We start from the raw sequence: 19,013 nt of genomic DNA, 5'->3' as shown, positions 1-19,013 counted from the left end.
TTCAGGTATTTTGATAGACACCAAAGCTTAAAAACCACTGACTGAGAGCAGGAGTTGAAAAACTTCTCTTTAAAGAGCCAAATAATAAATACTGTAAGCTTTGAAAGCCACAGAATCCCTGTCACAACTACTCAACTCTGTCATTGTAACATGAGAGCAACCAGACACCTTGTAAACATATGGGTATGTCCATGTTCCACTAAAATTTTATGCAGAAAAAGAAGTGGCATGTCAGATTTAGTCTATGTGCCACAATTTGCTAAACCCTGATCTAGAAAATAGGCGAGAAAAGTAAAATATGGTAATATCAAATTTAAACTCATAAAATACACTCTAAATGCAAGAGAAACTGCCTCTTGAATGATTAACATGTAATTTAACAAGCTCCCAGGTGATGTTCATGCTGCTGCTGATTCTGAATACATGCTTTTAGACCACCAAGGTAGGAGATAGAGCCCCACTTTTGAAATCACGGATGCAGATAACAGAGTCAATGAAGAGGTGAAATGAACTCTAGAGTTACATGTCCAAATATGCATTTCAGGAGCAATGATGCAGAGTTGGGCTAAACAATAAGGTAACCCATAGCCACACATATTACCAAGCAAAGGAAATGTGGCTAGGGGAAACAGAGGTACGCTATAAGTATGAAATACAGACCAGATTTCAAAGATAGTACAAAAAAATGTAAAAGATTTTATTAATTGTGTTTTTCTAATATTGATTACATGTTGAAATGATATTTTGAATATGCTGAGTTCAATTAAATACACTAAAATTAATTTCACTTGTTTCTTTTCTACTTTTTTTAAAGTGGCTACTAGAAAACTTTAAATTACATACGTGGCTATTCTATTAATCAGCACTGATCTAGAAGAATAGTGAAGAACGGGTTAAGGAAAAAAGGAAGGAAAGGACCAGGATGAGAGTTGACCCCCTAATCCAGGGGCTAATAATGGAGAGATAGAATAGAGACTTGATGCAACAGAAAAAGAAAATCAATTCCCTGATTCATGGAACAGAGGGAAAGACAGGGAAACTACCTCCCAGGGTGTCTTTATGAGGATCCAGGTAAATCCAGGTGCCATTTGCAAAGACTGGGAAGCAGAGAGAAAGAGGTTGGGCAGAAATAAGAGTCAGAGAGCTCTTGGACATGTTCTGCTCGAAGGGTCTGTGGAATAGGCAGACAGAGATCTCCAGGAGGCAGCTGGATGTGCGGTCCTGAAGCTCAGGAGTGAAGCCCAAGATGAAGGTGAGGAAAGGGAGTCACTGGCATTTGGTGGTAAGTGAAACCAGCAGTGAATCAGATGGCTCCAAGGAAAGAGACTGAGGGCGTAACAGTACAAGGACAGGACGTGAGGGAACTCCGCACAGGAGCCTGGAAGAACAGGCCATGAAAATGAGAAAAATTATCTGAAAGGTAAAAGTAAAACTAGCAACCTACATTAATAAACATACAGTTCTTCACTTACAGAAAATGAACAGAAAATGAAGCAGCAGAGCTATTTTAGGAAAACCAAGGGCATAACATAAGAACTAAGATAATCAAAATAACCAAACACACAAAAAACAAAACTGCAGCAAGAAATGGAAAAAAATCTTCTAATTCCAATGGTAAACTCACATTTAGAGAGAGAGCAGAAAACTGTTTAAAGAACTGAATTCAATTACAAAGAATCAAAGAACAAGAAAAAGTCCTCAAAAATTAAAAACTGACTGCTGAATTGTGAAAACCAAAACTCTTAACTGAAGGCCTAACATATAACAGACATAAACGAAAAATTGGGCAAATCTTCTAGAACATATGACAAAGGACAGAGACTGGTGAGTACACATGGGAGATCTCAAGATGATTGAGCCTTCTTTCCTGGGCATATAAAATAGTGACAGAGTCCAGTCCAAGATGGTGACATAGGAGGCTCTTGAACTCACCTCCTTCAATGGACACACTGATCGACAGCAACACACAGAGCAAATCCTTCTGAAAGAAATCCAGAATCTAGCCGAGTGACTCCTACACAACGAGCGAATAAGAATATACCCACGTCGAAATGCATAGGAAACACTGAGACACAACCTTACGACAAACCCCACCCCCAGAACAGTCCCACACCATCAGGAACAAACTCTCAACTCTAAGCTTCTCTCTGAGGAGCAAAGGTTATGGACACCACATTTAGTGCCTCAACTTTTAAGACTCCCACCTGAGGGTATCAATGCAAATAACCAATAACCAATCTATAGATAAGACAGATAAGGTGAGATTTACTTGAGCCAAGCTGAGGACTAGCCCGGTAGGGCAGTCTCCACAAAGGAAGAAAGTGTTCCAGAGAAGCATGGTTTACAACACAGTTTTATACATTTTTAGAACAAGGAACATACATCAAACACGTCCAGGATACATATTCACCAAAGTTTCAAAGAGATATTTAGTTATAGATTAGCAGGTCAACATGACCCTGATGACTGGAAAAGGAAACTATTTCAGGGGTACTGATACTGGTGCTACTGGCATCATAGGAAAGGAAGTATGCATCCTTATCTTCAAAGAGTGCCTTCTTTTACTTTGAGATAATGTTTAGTGCATCCTTATCTTTAATGGTTAAAGCAGATGTACAATGTATGTCTGATAGGCCATAAGGAAGGCTTCTTTAGTTCAGGCCAAATCAGGTTCAAACCAGAATAAGCTACCCCATATACCTCAATATGTGAAGTTTTCTTATCAAAGGATAGGCCCTCAAAACAGTGAGCTCTGAAAGCAGACAGGGCTTGCATCCACTAGAACCACAAGACTATGGCAAACAAAGAAACAGTTCTTAAAGGGCTCCTGAGACTTGCCTCGGCCATCCCCCAAGGGCTCAGCGCAGAGGGAGCACACAGAAGGCCAGTCTCCCAGTCTTTCCCTGAAAGAGGCTATCTGCATACTTTAAAAGCTGCTGCCCGAGGACCAGACATCTAATTTAGCATGCATCTAGGAGCTAACTCCAATGCTCCCAGCAAACAGGGGAAGCCATAAGACATCACTCTGCCTTCTTCCTGAAGCCCACTCCAAATTGCCAATATCTCCCCAGAAAGAGCTTGGACACACGTCTGGCAACCCAGCTTTTACAGCTGCTGCCCAAGGGACAGGCCCCTGGATTGCCTGGCTCTGATATCCACCAGGGCTTGCATTCACAAGACCCACAGGACTATAGTAAACAAAAGAAAGAGTTCTAAACTGTGCAGGAGCACACACCTCCACCCTCCTACCCCCCAGGACTATATACCCAAGCCCACTGCAGAGGGAGCATGCAAAAAAGCCATCTCCAGTTTTTCCTTGAAATGAACCTAACTACATACTTTCCCAGCTGCTGTCTGAGGATCCAGCCTCCAATCAGCCTTCATCTATGTGCTGACTGAGATCCTCTCCTTTGGTGCACTGACAGGTCTTGGTGTGCCCTCGACTACAGGGAGCCACTAAGAACAAAGAAGGTGGCTTGGACAATCTCAAAGGTTTGAAAGACCCTTGAATGGTGGCGAGGATATGGAGAAAAAGTAATCCTTGTGCACTGTTGGTGGGGATGTCAACTGGTGCAGCCAGTATGGAAAACACTATAGAGGTTTCTCAAAAAATTAAAAATAAAACTATCATATGATCCAGCAATCCCACTTCTAGGTACATATTCAAAGGAAAAGAACACAGATATCAAAGTGATATCTACACTCCCATGTTCACTGCAGCATCATTCACAAAAGCCAAGATATAGAAACAACTTAAGTGTCCATTAACAGATGAATGGACAAAGAAATGTGGTATATATATATATATATATACAGTAGAATATTATTCAGCCATGAGAAAGAAGGAAATCCTGCCATTTGGGACAACATGAATGGACTTTGACAGCATTATGCTGGGTGAAATATGTCAGACAGAGAAAGACAAATACTGCACGGTATCACTTATACGTGGAATCCAAAAAAAAAATCAAACTTAGAAACAGAGAATAGAAAAGAGGTTGCCAGGGGCTAGGGGTGGTAGAAACAGAGATAGGTTGGTAAAAGGTACAGATTTTCAACTATAAGATAAGTTAGATCTAAGGATCTAATGTATAACATAGTGACTATAGTTGATAACACTATATTGTATAAACGAAATTTACTGAGAGTAGAACTTAAACGTTCGCACAAAAAAATAAAATAAATATGTGAGGTGATGTGATAATTAACTGGATGGGGAAGTCCTTTCACAACATGTATATATATCAAATCATCACAATGTACACTTTAAATATCTTAATATTTTATTTGTCAATTACACCTCAATAAAGCCGAAAAAAATCTTAAATAAAATAGTAACAGTTTTCTAGTTCATGAGAAACACTGGGACACATGCCTAATTAAAAGACTGCGATTTAATTTTAAGATTATAGAATGCTGGCCTCTCTACAACTTCGCACAACATCAACAGGCTCCAGAGCGACAACAGTGGATCACAGCTGTGGATCAGAGCCGAACAGTTTCAAGACACAGCAGGACACAGGGAGGCCCAAAGTCAAAGCGGAGAGTCAAAAACAAGGACACTAAAGGAATTTGAACCCTCTGGCAACTACAGCTACAAAAAACATGAAACACAGCCCAACTCCTAGCCAGAGGAACATAAATCCTCACACGAGAAACCTCAGTTCTATTACCAGACCCATGTCCAGCTTTCAAGAAAAAATTGCCAAGCATACCAAAAAGCAAGAAAAAACACACTCAGAAGAGACAAAGTAATCATCAGAACCAGACTCAGATACGGCACAGATGTGGGGATTATCAGATAGGGAATTTAAAATAACTATGACTAATATGTTAAAGAGTTAAGTGAAAAAATTAGACAACATTCAAGAACAAATGAGCACCGTAAGTAGAGAAATAGAAATTCTAAGAAAAAAATCAAAAGGAAATGCTAGAAGTCAAAACCACAGTAATAGAAGTGAGGAATGCCTTTGACGGGCTCATCACACAACAAGCGGAGGAAAGAATCAGTGAGCTTGAAAACAGGTCAACAGAAACTTCACAAACTGAAACGGGAGGAGAAAAAGAATGAAAAAACAGAACCTCCAAGAACTGTGGACAACATCAAAAGGTATAATATATGCATAATTAGAATATCAGCAGAATAAGGAACAGAGTAGAAGAAATATCTGAAGTAATAACGACCAAAAACACCCAAAAATTAATGACAGATCCAGGAAGCTCAGAGAATACCAAACAGGATAAATAAAACCATATCATAGTTAAACTGCAGAAAACCAAGGACGAAGGGAAAATTCTTGAAAGAAGTGAAGAGGTTGGGGGGCAGGGAGGTTGGAGAAGTATGAACCTTACCTACAAAGGAAGAATGATAAGAATTGCAACAGACTTCTCAGAATCCAGGCAAGAAGAAAGTAAAGTGAAACGTCCAAAGTGTTGAAAGAAGAAAACCATCAACCTAGAATTAATGAAAAAGACACACTGAGGCATACATTTATATAACTCTGAAAGACAAGGATAAACTCTTACAAGCTTTCAGAGGAAAGACCAGCTGACTCAGAAAGTAAAGAGAAGTATATCTTAGCTTCAGATATCTCCGCTGCAGTGGTGAAAACAAAAAGACAATGAGATTAGGAGAAAAGAATTTCAATCCAGGAATCCCACACACAAATAAATTATCTTTCATATGACAGACCCCAAACCAGATGCATTCAAATGAGCAGGGCCTCGGGGAATAAATCACCCTCGTAAGCTCTGCAGAGAAAACACTGAGGAGGTACCAACAAGCTGTCAAACAAATCTCAAGCAAGGGGAAAGTGAAGAGGAGGGGAAGGAGTGGGAAACAACAGATCTTGTTATTGATATGTGGTTACAACTAGATGGGTAATATTAACATGATTTGAAATGTATAACATAACGTTAAAGACCACCTCTTGAAACAGAAGAGATTCTCCATAAGGGAAGAGCCAGTAATAGACTGATAAATTAGCAAAATGAAGGAGTCTGGGTGTGGTGTGGGGTGGACGGGTGGATTAGGGCTTTCTAAGGTCATCCAAGAGCAGCTGAAGGAGAAGGAGCAGTAATCACTACACCAGGGAGTGGCCGAGGAGCAGTGAAGTAATCCTGATACGTGAGTAGACAGAGGCTCAGTTACAATATTCAGGAGTGGGGTTGGTAGCTATGAGAACTGAAAACCAGAAAACTATCAAATTCACAGAGAAGAAAAATGAAATAATCAGAAATTTTAACAAGGCAGAAAAAGTAAAGATTCCGAAAAAGTATAATAATATAAATTATGATACATATTATTATATTATATTCAAATAGAATATTTAGTAAACTAAGGTAGATACATAAAACCAAAATATGAATTGTTGCAGAAAATGTGAATTAATATATTTCTTATCTGTTATATTGGTCTAAAAAAACAAAATGTTGCCATTTGTTGTTTACAAAAATAAGTCTAAAACAAAGAGATAAAGAATGGTGGAACACGAAGAAATGGACAAAATATTAAAAGAAAATGCAAATAAAAGAGAAACAAGCATGGCCTTATTTATATCAGATTAAGTAGAATTTGCAGCCCTAAACTTTCAATGGGGCAAAGACAGATGCCATATAATGATAAATAGTAAAATTAATCAAAGTTTAAGTCAAATCTGCATGTATCTAAATAAAGGAAAAACTGCTACAATTACAAGGTAATTTGGTTAAAGAAAACAAAGCACAATTACAGTGAGACATAATCTCTCTCAATAAGAACTATCCAGTGGAGTTTATTTAACTTTCATGTTCAGGTAGCTAATAATGACAGCAAAAATTCATTGGGCACTTATTTAGAAGAGTACTTTTCAAAGAATATTTTAAATATACATTATCTCATATTCAGGACAAACCTATAACGTGAATAGTATTTTTCCCCATTTAACAGATAAGAAAATTGAGGCAGAAAAAGATTACCCAACTTCCCAAGGTCATCCTAAATTGGAACCAGGTCATTGACAATAAAGCTCCACTTACAATTATTATGTAATTCTGTGCTTTCGGAGAAACTAAGTTCTACAGATCAGAGGTTTTACAAGCTACTCTGTGTAATTATGACCTATAAAACCAAAATGAAAAAAAATCTTACCGAAAAGCCATTAACTCATAAAATGAGACATTCTCCAAATCAAAAACTTTAGATCAAAGAAAAGTAACCAACATCCAAATTACTACTTTCCTAGAAAGAAACAAAGGGGGAATTCATTACATGAAAACTTAAGAGCTACAACTAAAGCCATCACAGAGAAAACTTATTTTTAATTTATTTTTAAAACAAAGGCTGAAAATAATTATGAACTTTATATTTAGCTAAAAGAAATATGAAAAATAAAAACAAACCAAAGAAAACATGAAAAAATAAGGATAAAATCTAAAATTAATAAAATTAAAATAAAGTCAAAATTAATGAGGAAGACTGAAACTGAAAGCCTTTTTTTTAGTATGTCCCATAAAATGAGCAAAATTTGGGAGAAAAAAGTGGGAAAGTGGGAACAAATATACAACAGAGCTGAGAAAAGGCATATATCCACAAAGATGCAAGAACAGTAAAATTATAGGAGAATCATATGTGGCATTTCACAGCAATAATTTTCAGAACATAGAGGAGAAAACATTGTTTACTAGCAAAATTTTAACAAAATTGATTCCCAAAGAAGATCATCAGACCAATAATTAAACATGAGATTTGCAAATCCATTGATGATATAAAAACCAGGAGGACTAGAAATCTTTTCCCAGCCTTTCAAAAGGAGGTAAGTCACAATGTCATACACTGTTCCACAGAACACGGAGAGCTCCCAAATCATCAGTGAACTATGAGAATCTTAATACCAAAACCTTACAAAGTAGTACAACAACAACAAAACATAGGACAATTTCTCTTATAATGCTGAAGCAAGTATTCCTAATAAAATATTAGTTCAGGAGTATATTATAAAAACAATATATCACAACCCACTGGACTATGCAGTGGCTTTCTGTTGTTCACAGTGGACTTTCCACATAAAACATAGGGAATGCTCAATAAATTTTTTTAAATAAATGAAAGACCAAGACAGGTTTATTCCAATAATGTAAGGCCAGTTCAACAATAGGAAGCTTAAGCACCACGAGTCATTATATCAAAACATTAATCTGAGACACAAGATGAAAATCACTAGCTGATGGGCAATTAGATGCAACTTTTAAATTACGTGTTAGCAATAACCATTTAGTAATGGAAATGGAAGAAAAAAACCGTTTGGGAATAATGAAAATGATAAATAGCTAGAAAGGTATATGATTTGGGTCAAAAATCATTGAAACGTAAGGAAAGAAATCACAGCTGTGATAGGACTTACATTCAGAAGATATAAAGAACTCTCACAACTCAATAATAAAAAGACAAATAACTCAATTAAAAAATGGGCAAAGCGGGGTCAGCCCTGTAGTGTTGTGGTTAAGTTCGGCGCACTCTGCTTTGGCAGCCCAGGTTCATGGGTTCGGATCCCCAGAACGGACTTATACCACTCATCAGCCGTGCTGTGGTGGCAACCCACGTATACAAAGTGGAGGAAGATTGGCACAGATTGTTAGCTCAGGGCTAATCTTCCTCAAAAGTAAAATAAAAATAAAAAGTGGGCAAAGGTTTTTAACAGCCAGTTCTCCAAAGAACATACACAAATGACCAATAAGCACATGAAAAGATGCTCAACATCATTAGTCATTAGGGAAATGTAATCAAAACCACAATCAGATTCCACTTCACACCCACCAGAACGGCTACAATTAAAAGGATAGACAATAAGAAATATTGGCAAGGAAGTGGAGAAATTAGAACCCTCAGGTATTGCTGGTGGGAATATAAAAGTGCATTCACCAGAGAAAACTGTAGAGTGTGTGAGATGAGAAGTGCTATGTTAAAAAAACAAAGTGGACCAAGGTAAGGAGGATGGGAACACTGGGGGTTAGTGGAGCAATTTTAAGCTGGGAGTCTGTGTAGACCTCAGTGAGTAATGACACTTGAGCAAGGAGGAGAGGGAGTGAGCCACCAGTTTCCCTGGGGAAAGTGCACTCCAGGCAGAGGGTAATTTGGTACAAGGATGAAAGTGGCATTGTGCCTGGTATGTTTCGAGAAGAGCAAGAAGATAAGCAGGGATGGAGCAGAGTGATCAAAGAGCTAAGGAAGTGAGATTGGAGAAATAAGGGCCACATAACCTACTCTAAGAACGCTGGCTTTTACACAGAGAAAAATGTAGATGTTGAGCAGAGGAGTGACACAGAATAACCTGACTCATGTTCTACAAGGAACACTCTGGGTAATATGCTCAGGGGCCAGGCTTGAGCAGCAGCGAGGCCTGCTCCGTGACTATTCCCATAATCCAGAGAAGACAAGACCAATTACCCTGGCCTGGTCTTGGTAACTACAGTAGAGAGGATCAGAAGAGGTCAGACTCTAGATTAGATATAGGGCCCAGGGTGTTTTGCAACCAGTAAGAATATGGAGCATGAGGGATAAAAAACAAGTCAAAAAGATTCCAGGGCCAGCCCCGTGGCCAAGTGGTTAAGTTCATGTGCTCTGCTTCAGCGGACCAGGGCTTCATGGGTTTGGATCCTGGGCATGGACCTAGCACCACTCATCAGGCCATGCTGAGGCGGCATCCCACAAATCAGCCAGAACAACCCACAACTAGAATATACAACTGTCTACTGGGCAGCTTTGGGGAGAAGAAGAAGAAGAAAAAAAGAAGATTCCAAAGGGTCTGCTACTAAACAAGAAGGGGAAGGCTCCCAAGGCAGTAGGTTTGGGAGGGGGTGCCCAGGAGGTAAGTTTTAGTCATGATGATTTGAGTCTACTAAACATTCAAGTGGAGATATAGAGGACAGTTAGATATACGCATCTCAAGTGCAGGGAGACATCTGTGCACCAGAGATTATCAGAAGTGGTCAGGCCACAAACAGTACTGATGAGAACACATGAAATCACCAAGGGAGGGCCTCAGACAGTGAAAGGACGAGCCCCAAGGACTTTGCTCTGGGGCACACCAACATTCAGAGATAGGAAGAAACGGAGGAATCAGCAAACAATGAGAGAGAAGGGAAATTAAGCAAGTGTGGAAGCCAAGTGAATAAAGTGAATCAGAAGGAAAAAGTAACCAATGGTGTCAAATGTGGCTAAAGGGTCAAGTAAGACAGAGACTGAGACTTCACCACTGGATTTAGCAATGGAGGTCACTGTTGACCTTGACTAAAATATTAAGGGGTGGGATAGGGTTTTAAGCCTTTAGTTCCTATCAAGATGCTAAATTAGCACCATTGCTGGCTTCCTCCCTGAGGATCAACCCAAGGAGAAAGAGAGCCAGAAAGCAAAGTGAACTCTGAGCAACCCTTGGTGTGACTGTGGTTATCTGAACTGGTGTGTGTGAGCTGTGCTTTGCCCTGGAACAAAAAGGATCTGCTCCCAGCTGGGGATGACAAATGACAAACTGGGAAGAAACAACTACAACTTATATCATGTTCTAAAGGATAATTTCACTAATATAAAGAAATTAAATCTATAACTTAAAAACTTTCCATAAAGAAAATCTAGACCCTGGATAAACTAACTGGTGAATTTTTACAAACAATTAAGGAATATATAACACCAATCTTTACACAAAAACACTTCTAGAGAATAGACAATGAGGAAACACTTAACATGTTTCTTTGAGGTCTGTATGAAATTGACATAAAACCTGACAAAGACATTATAAGAAATGAAAATAGTCTCTCTCATGACAAAGACAAAACTCCTAAAAAATTTATCATGAAATATATTTAAACATGATAGAATATCAAGCCCAAGTGGGATTTTTCCTAGAAAATAGGCTGGTTTAACACCTGAAAATCAAAACATTAATAGGATTACCTCAATCAACATGTTAAATAAAGGAGAGAACCATATAATCATCCTAATATTTAAATTCGACACCCATTAGATGATAAAAACTCTCAGCAAACCACAAATAGAATGAAACTTCCTGAAGAATATCTACCAAAAAACTTACAGCAAACATCATGCTAAATGACAAAATATTAAAAACTTTCCCTGAGACTGGGAAGAAAACAAAAATGTACTATTTCTATGCCATGGTACATTAGAGCTCCTAGCCACAGCAATAAAGAAAGAAAAAGAAATAAAAGCTTAAAAATGGATTAAAAAGGGGGGCTGGTCCCATGGCCAAGTGGTTAAGTTCGTGTGCTCTGCTTCGGTGGTCCAGGATTCGCCAGTTCAGATCCTGTGCACAGACCTGTACACTGCTTATCAAGCCATGCTGTGGTGGCATCCCACATAGAAGAGCTAGAATGACCTACAACTAGGATATACAACTATGTACTGGGGCTTTGGGGAGGAAAAAAAGTGGATTAAAAAGGAAGAAACATCCATATAATATAATTGTATGGGTAGAAAACCCAAAATAATCTACAGATAAACTATTAGAGTTAATAAATGGTAAGGTCACTGAAAACAAGTTCAATATAGAAAAATCAACTATATTTCTATCTACTAGCAACTCTAAACAGGGAAGAAAAATTTTCAACTACGTAAGAATAAATCTAGCAAAAGAAGTACAAGACATACACATGGAAATTATCGAACATTGCTGAGAAATATTAAAGAAGACATAAGTAAGTGGAGAAAAACAGCACATTCATGGATTGAAAATTCAAGTTAATATTAATATGACCAGTCTCCCAGATTGATCTATAATAGATTGATTGCAATACCAAATTCCAGCAGATTCATGGAGGAGGGGGTTGGACAAGATGATTATAAAGTTTATACGGAAATACAAAGGACTTAAGGTAGCCAAGGCAAATCTTGAAGAACAAAAGCAGAAAATTTATATCCACAGATACGAATACTTTTTATAAAGCTGCAATAATAAGGGCAGGTGTATTGGCATGAGGTTACACAAAGAGACAACTGCAGTAGAAACAAGAATCCACAAAGACGGGGGGCCGGCCCCGTGGCCGAGTGGTTAAGTTCACGTGCTCTGCTTCAGCGGCCCAGGGTTTCGCCAGTTCAAATCCTGGGTGCAGACATGGCACCACTCATCAGGCCATGCTGAGGTGGCATCCCACATGCCACAACTAGAAGGACTCATAACTAAAAATACACAACTATGTACCGGGGGGCTTTGAGGAGAAAAAGGAAAAATAGAATCTTTAAAAACTAATAACAATTTTAAAAATTTAAAAATTAAAAAAAAAAGAATCCACGAAGAGACATACATATTTGGTCACCTGATTTTCGACAAAGACACCACTGCAATTTTGTTGGGAAAGAAAAGTTTTTTCAATAAATAGTACTGTGGGAAGTGGATAGCTATAGCTCATACCAAAAAATAAAAAGATATATACATATATGTATATACATAAAATTCTAAATGGATCATAGACTTAAATGTGAAGGCTAAAACAATTCGAGCTTTTAGAACAAAAACATAGGAGAATTCCTTTATGACTTTGCGTTAGGCAAAGATTTTTTTAAATAGGACAAAAAGTGCACTAACCATTAAAAAAAGATTGATAAATTGGACTTAAAATTCACACCAAGCCTCAGACTCAAAGAGGATATTTGCAGTACATATATCTGACAAAGGACTCATATCTAGAACATATAAAGAATTCCTACAAGTTAATACAGCAGAGAAAAACTATCATTTTTTTTAATGAACAAGACTGGAACATGCACTTCAAAAAAAAAGATATCAAAATAGTGAGGAAACATGAAAAGATGTTCAACATCATTGGTCATCAACAAAGTGCAAATCAAAACCACAATGAGACAGCACTACACTTACCCACTGAACATTGAAAAAGAAGAAAGAAAATAAAGGAAATCCTCACAAACAATATCAAATGCCGACAAGGCTATGGGGCAACAGGACCTCTCACATACGGCTGGCAGGAGTGTCAAGCTGCACACCTACTCTGTCAAACCGTTTGGCAGAAATCTATCAAAGCCAAACACATACACGTGCTATGACCCACCAATTCCACTCCTGGGTTTATACCCCTCAGAATCAAGTGCACATGTATACCAAAAGACATGTATAAAAGCCAGAATTAGAAACAGCCCAAACATCCATCCAGAGCACAATGGATAAACTGTGGTATGTTCATACAATGGGAAAAAACCAAACCACTGCTACACGTGGAAGATTTCACAAACACAACGCTGAGTAAAAGAAGTCAGACACAAAAGAATATATAACCCATGCTTCTATTTAGATGAAGTTTAAAATGAGGCAAAACTAAGATATGATAATAGAAGTCAAAGTCTCCCTCGAGGGAGAGTGGGCAAGTACCATTTGGGAAACAACACAAGGAAGCCTTCTACAGTACAGAAAATGTCCCTTATCTTGATCTGGGTGATAACTATCCAGATGCAGAACATATGAAAAATTCATCAAGTTGTACCCTTAGGATTTGTGCAACTTACTTCAATTGCAAAAGAAGAAAGAAATATTAGCAACTTAAAAGTAGTAAGATTTGATCACTGATTGGATGTATAGGTAGCTGGTAAAAGACAGCACTTAGAATAAATGCCACGTCTGTCACCTGGTTGATGGGCTGGCTGACGGTAACATTTGATGATCACATATCAGAATAAAGAAGAAGGGTGGAGTGCTGTTAATAACAACTTTCCTTTGGGATCTGTAGAGTTTGGAGGGCCTTCAGAAGAGCTATACAAAGATGTTCAGCAGAGAGTTGGCCATTAGGGCCTAAGATAGGGGAGAGCCAGATTCAAGCACCCCAGCAAACGGTGCATCCCCAAAGAGGAGAAGAGATCAGTCAGCAAGACCAGGAGAGTGAGGACAACAGGAGAGCAATAACGGACACCTTGGAAGAAGCAAAAATAAGAGGCAAGAAGAGGAAAAAGACTCCATCGAGAAAACAGAAAAGAAATAATCACAGAGGGAGGAATAGACCAGAAACCAACTGAGAAGACTTTCTAGGAGACTGGCCATGAGCATCAACTGGACAGAATGCTCAATTTTGGCAACTACTAAAGTATCCATGACATTTGCCATAATAAGGTCACTGGTATCGCTTACCAGACAGATCCAGCAAGTGATGTGGTTTGACATGTGGAAGGGAAATAGGGAAACATTTGCCAGAAAATACCCATCTGCTGCACAATCTATACGCAATATTAAAGGAGATATCTGAAGGTGATATAACCCATGCTTTCTTGCAGATATCCCAGGTTCTACACCTGGATCAAGCAGGACCATCAGAAAGAGGTCCACGGGACCACGGTGTTTCAGCCCCTTAGAAACCTGTATTGACTGAGTTCTCTTTGGCACAAAGTGTCCTGCTTCCCCTAAGGAACGATTACAAGCAGCAAGCTGCATTGGTTTCCAGTAGTCACTGAAAGATAATTTATTATGTTATCTCCAGGAAGACCAGGAAAGAAACATTGTTTAGAATTCTTAATGTCTCTTGAGTAATTTGCATGAAGATTTCTTTAAGGGCCAATGCAAATCACCTAACAGAGAATGTTTGCATTTTTGCTATGAACATCAGAAAAATCAGACAAATTTGCCTGATGATAGCATAGTATAGCATAGTAATAGTATAGAACTTGCATATTTCTGCGTTACCACTTTACCTGATATTGTGTGCTCCTGTATATTTTCCCTGAAGTCGATTTTCATGTATTCTTATATATTCATTCTCACCTGACCCTTAAAAGCCTCACACAAGACATTATAAACGAAGTAGGGAAAAAACAATAAACAATTTACCTGAGATTTGTTCATCTTCTGTGGGTCTAGGAAACGTGTAGAGAAGTACAAAGGTGGAGCTGGGAGAGAAGAAAGAACAGATTACAAGAGATCTGAACTGCCTTGTACCTCATGGATTCTCCTGCCTAGAGAGTTCCACTTGCTAGCCGAATAAAATATCCTTCTGTCGGAGAACATCCTTTGGTTCTTAACCACCTTGACAGTAGTTTCTCAGTCTTCTGACAGAAACTGGTTTTGACTGAACTGTGTCTGAAAATCTACTGCCTAGGCGAGTAATGAACGAGATGACCCACGCATTCACCTTCTCTGGCTCAGTGGTTTTCATCTTTCATGCTAGGCAGACATGGGTAATCCAGGGAGCTTTTTCCTGCATTACTTTCTAAGTCTGTGAAGTCAGGATGGAGAAAGCACCCACATCTCTCAAAGCTGCATGTGGTAAGGGGCAGGATGTGAGGGCCCCTGAGGATCTGGAAAAACTGAAGAATCTGAAAGAAGTCAAAGGCTGTTAGGGAGGTCTGAGAATTTTCTTAGTGGTGGGGGAATTTCTTTCCCCCAGACCATACTCTCTCAAACCCTCAAATGAAGCAACACTTCCTAGGCAGACTTGCCCCTTGCCTTAGCTCCAGCTCACCTCCCCTGAAACTTGGTTCAAACCTCAGGTTGTCACAGTTTGAAGGATGGCTTGCGGGAGCACAAGGATCTCATACCGCTAATAGCCATTGCAAATCTAGGGTCTGCTCTTTCTCCGGCCTTGCTGCTCCTCTGCTCTGCAGGCCCCGTGGGAGGTCTCCTTTCAGATGGGCCATCTTCCAGGTGGGATTCCTCTTTACCTCACAAGGTCACCTTTGTTCTGTGGGGACCTGAAATTGGCCACCCCAAGATGTGTCTCTTTGGCATCAGGATTATTTGAGGCTGATTGCTTTTGATAAACTGGGACAGGGAAGGAGGCTCTGAGGAATGGAACTTGCCCTTCCTTAGGACACATTTACATTTGTAAGGTAAATCTCTATCTGTAAAAGCTGCCTCCCTCTCTGTACCAGGAAGAAGAAAGGAGATGACCTTCTCTCTAAAAACTCTTAATCAATACCAAAGGCAAGGACTTAAAATCTGCATTTTATTGTGCTAGTCTGGTAACCTCCTATAACTGACTTCCCTCCCCCTCCCAACGTTGGCATCTCCTTAAAGATTAAGCATCTTTCTTTAGGCTGGGAACAGATTGCGGCGCTCATCTGTGACCCCCCTCCCCAGCCCGAGGCAACACACCTGCCATCCCGCCGCGTTCACTGGGACAGCAGACCTATCTGTCGTTTCCATCAAGAGCTGTGCTGACAGAGCAGCCTCATGACTATTGTAAAAGGGACATTTCAATCATATGTGAAACACCCCGTTTGGGGGTATATAACCACTCTGTGTACCCGACTTCTTCGGTGCCCTTTCTTCCTTTGGGAAGAAAGGCCCTGGGCCATGGTTCCTCATAAAGCTTTGTTTAATTTTCTCTTGCTATTCTGTCTCATGTGAATTTAATTCGTTCTCCGGCCAGACGAACCCACATTTGGGGAGAGGAAATGTCCTCCTCCCCTACAGTTCCTAGGACCCAGGACCTGAACCTAGGGGACAAAATCATTTTAGTTGTAACCTACATGATGGCCCCAAACCTTGGAACTCCCTATGCCCCACAATTTCGGGCTGGACCTACAAAAAACTCAAATGAGAAGGACCACTGAGGACACACAGGCTAAACAGTTCAGATCAGGCCCAGAACTAACCATCATGAAATGTGACCCAAAAGCCCTGAAAACACACCAAGAATCCCCAAAATACAAGCGCCCCGTGATAAAACGGGGTTCACATTATACTTGACGGCAATGTCCCTTGGCTCAGGGCTGGGACGGATATAACGATGGATTTAGGCAGAATCGTTTTTTATAAAGCAGGCAGATGTGGATGTGCCTCTCAGCGCCGTCTCCCATGAGCTGTGTGGTCTGGAGGCAGTCGCTGGCCCGACTCTCCGTTTCCTAATCAGAGCGAGAAGGCGCGGACTCCCTGCTGTCCTCACTGAGTGAGCGGCAGCCCCCAAACTGGAGCCGTCAACACTACAGCCACCCGCAGGCGCCAGTCGGCGCACAAGCGCCGAGCCGGGACAGGACAAACCCGCCGCTGCCCCTCCACCAGACTAGGATCGGAGGCCCGGCCCCGCCCTCCCGCAGGCTCGGCCCCGCCCCGCCGCAGGCTCGGCCCCGCCCCCCGCAGGCTCGGCCCCCGCCCCACGAAGGCTCGGCCGTCTGCGCTAGGGCCGCGCCCCGACCACGCTCCAGTAGCCTCCGCCGCACCCAGACGAAGGCCGTGGGCCTAGCGGCGCATGCGCCAGAGCGCTCGTTCCCGGCCCCTGCACAGTGCGCGCCGCAGACCGGGAGGGGCGTTTCCCATCGGGCCCCGCGGCAAAAGCCAGCCTCTCCCACCCCCAGCCCCCACCCCGGAGCGGGCTGTGGGGCCCGAGCCGCGTAGGCGGGAACGGCGGCAGGGGAGGGGAGCTTTCCGTGCTAGGCCAGACTCTGACGCCGGCGAAAGAACGGAGAGGAAACCGGCAGTACAGACATTAAGAAAACGAGCCCCGTAAGAGCACAGCTTCTCCCAGGAAGGTACAACAGCTTAGTGCTTGTGGCGTTGGCAGTGGTAGTAATGATGACACCAGCTTCTCAAAATTACTTGCGATACACAAAAACTGTAAATGAATAAAGTACAGTAAACCCCCGTTTATCCTTGATTTGCTTTGTGAAGTTTCAGTTACCTGCGGTCAGCCCCGGTCTAAAACTATTAAATAGAAAATTCCAGAAATGAATAATTCCTAAGTTTTAAATTGCGTTCTGTTCTGAGTAGCATGATGAAAGGTCCTGCCTTCCGGGTCTATCCCGCCTGGAACGTGAATCATTCCTTTGTATACCCGACCTGCCCGTTAGTCACTTAGTGGCTTGTCTGGGTTATCAGGCTGTTGGGTACCCCAGGGCTTGTGTTCAGTAATCCTTATTTTACTTACTAATGGCCGCAAAGTGCAAGAGCAGTGGTGCTTGCAATTCAGATATGCCACAGAGAAGTTATTGTTGTTACTCTCTTACTGTCCCTGATTTAAAGTTACTTTATGATAGGCATGTTATGTATGGGAAAAGACCTGGTATATATAGAGTTCAGTACTATCCGTGGTTTCAGGCATCCCCTGGGGGGAACTACTGTATACACAAACAGAAAGAAAAGGACTAGCATACACAGCCTCATCTCCCTTACACGACTGTGCACAACCTTCTGATATTTTTAAGAAATGGGATTTTAAGGGCATAACTATTAGAGATTAAGTTTTAATCTAATCCTTGTTTTAAGTAAACAAGGTAAACGTTTTCTTGGCCAGTGTATTTCCCAGGTCTTACTGAAAATTTCAAACAAAATTTGGAAGAACTCATTGAACAGACATACCTCATCTAGAGTCAACAGCTGGTTAATATTTTGCCATATTTGCTTTATCTAGATGTGTAATTATTTGTGATGACATTTCAGTCCTAAATATGTTATCATGTATCTTCTAAGATTAAGGACATACTATAATCACAATACCATTATCACACCTATAAAAGTTAATGGTAATTCCATAAATAGCATCTAATATCAAGTCCATATTCAAATTTCCCAATTGTCCCGAGAACGTCTATTATAGAGGTTTAAGTTTTTCGAAGCTATTTTTTTTAATCAGGGTTCAACGAAACCAACATATTATAATACATAGTAGTGATGTGAAGAATATGTAAGTGAAGACATGGCAAGATTCACCCCCTAGATAATCAAGTACTAATTTTCCCTTCGGAATAAGTGTAGAGAGTGCATTCTCAAAGAGCATAAATCTACAAATGGGCTAAAGAAATTTTGTTTTACTTCTACTTCATATTTTCTGAGCATTTCAAACTGTTAACTACCAATTCAACTGCACAGTGCATCAAAATCAAATTTTATTAAACATAAAAATTCTATCCCAGAGTTATCAATTTTCAGGCATGTTTTACAGCACAAGCATTAACAGCACTCTTAAATGAATAATTGGGTTAGTTGGTTAAAAAAAAGAGATTTTGAATTTGAACCACACTGAATATTAAAATAGCAGCTGTAGGGGTTTGGAATTGGCCACCCCAACACATGTCTCTTTGGCATGATTAT

General features: G+C 40.3%; 1 protein-coding gene across 6 annotated transcripts in view; it reads right to left on the bottom strand.

The window, feature by feature from the left end:
* LOC124235547 (zinc finger protein 180-like) overlaps positions 1-19,013 on the bottom strand; it is a 118,508-nt gene that overhangs the window by 74,513 nt on the left and 24,982 nt on the right. For 5 of the 6 annotated variants that reach the window (XM_046653735.1, XM_046653731.1, XM_046653734.1 and 2 more), the window contains exon 3: positions 14,817-14,875. In XM_046653735.1, coding sequence (XP_046509691.1) covers positions 14,817-14,875 — 59 coding nt within the window. Of the gene's footprint in view, positions 1-5,352; positions 5,456-14,816; positions 14,876-19,013 lie in introns of all 6 variants that reach the window. The other variant, XR_006887516.1, reaches the window with a different exon arrangement.

This window comes from Equus quagga, chromosome 2 (genome assembly GCF_021613505.1).
Source record: "Equus quagga isolate Etosha38 chromosome 2, UCLA_HA_Equagga_1.0, whole genome shotgun sequence".
Taxonomy (NCBI): domain Eukaryota; kingdom Metazoa; phylum Chordata; class Mammalia; order Perissodactyla; family Equidae; genus Equus; species Equus quagga.
Note: the sequence above shows the minus strand (reverse complement) of the source record. Positions and strands in the feature narration are given on the sequence as shown.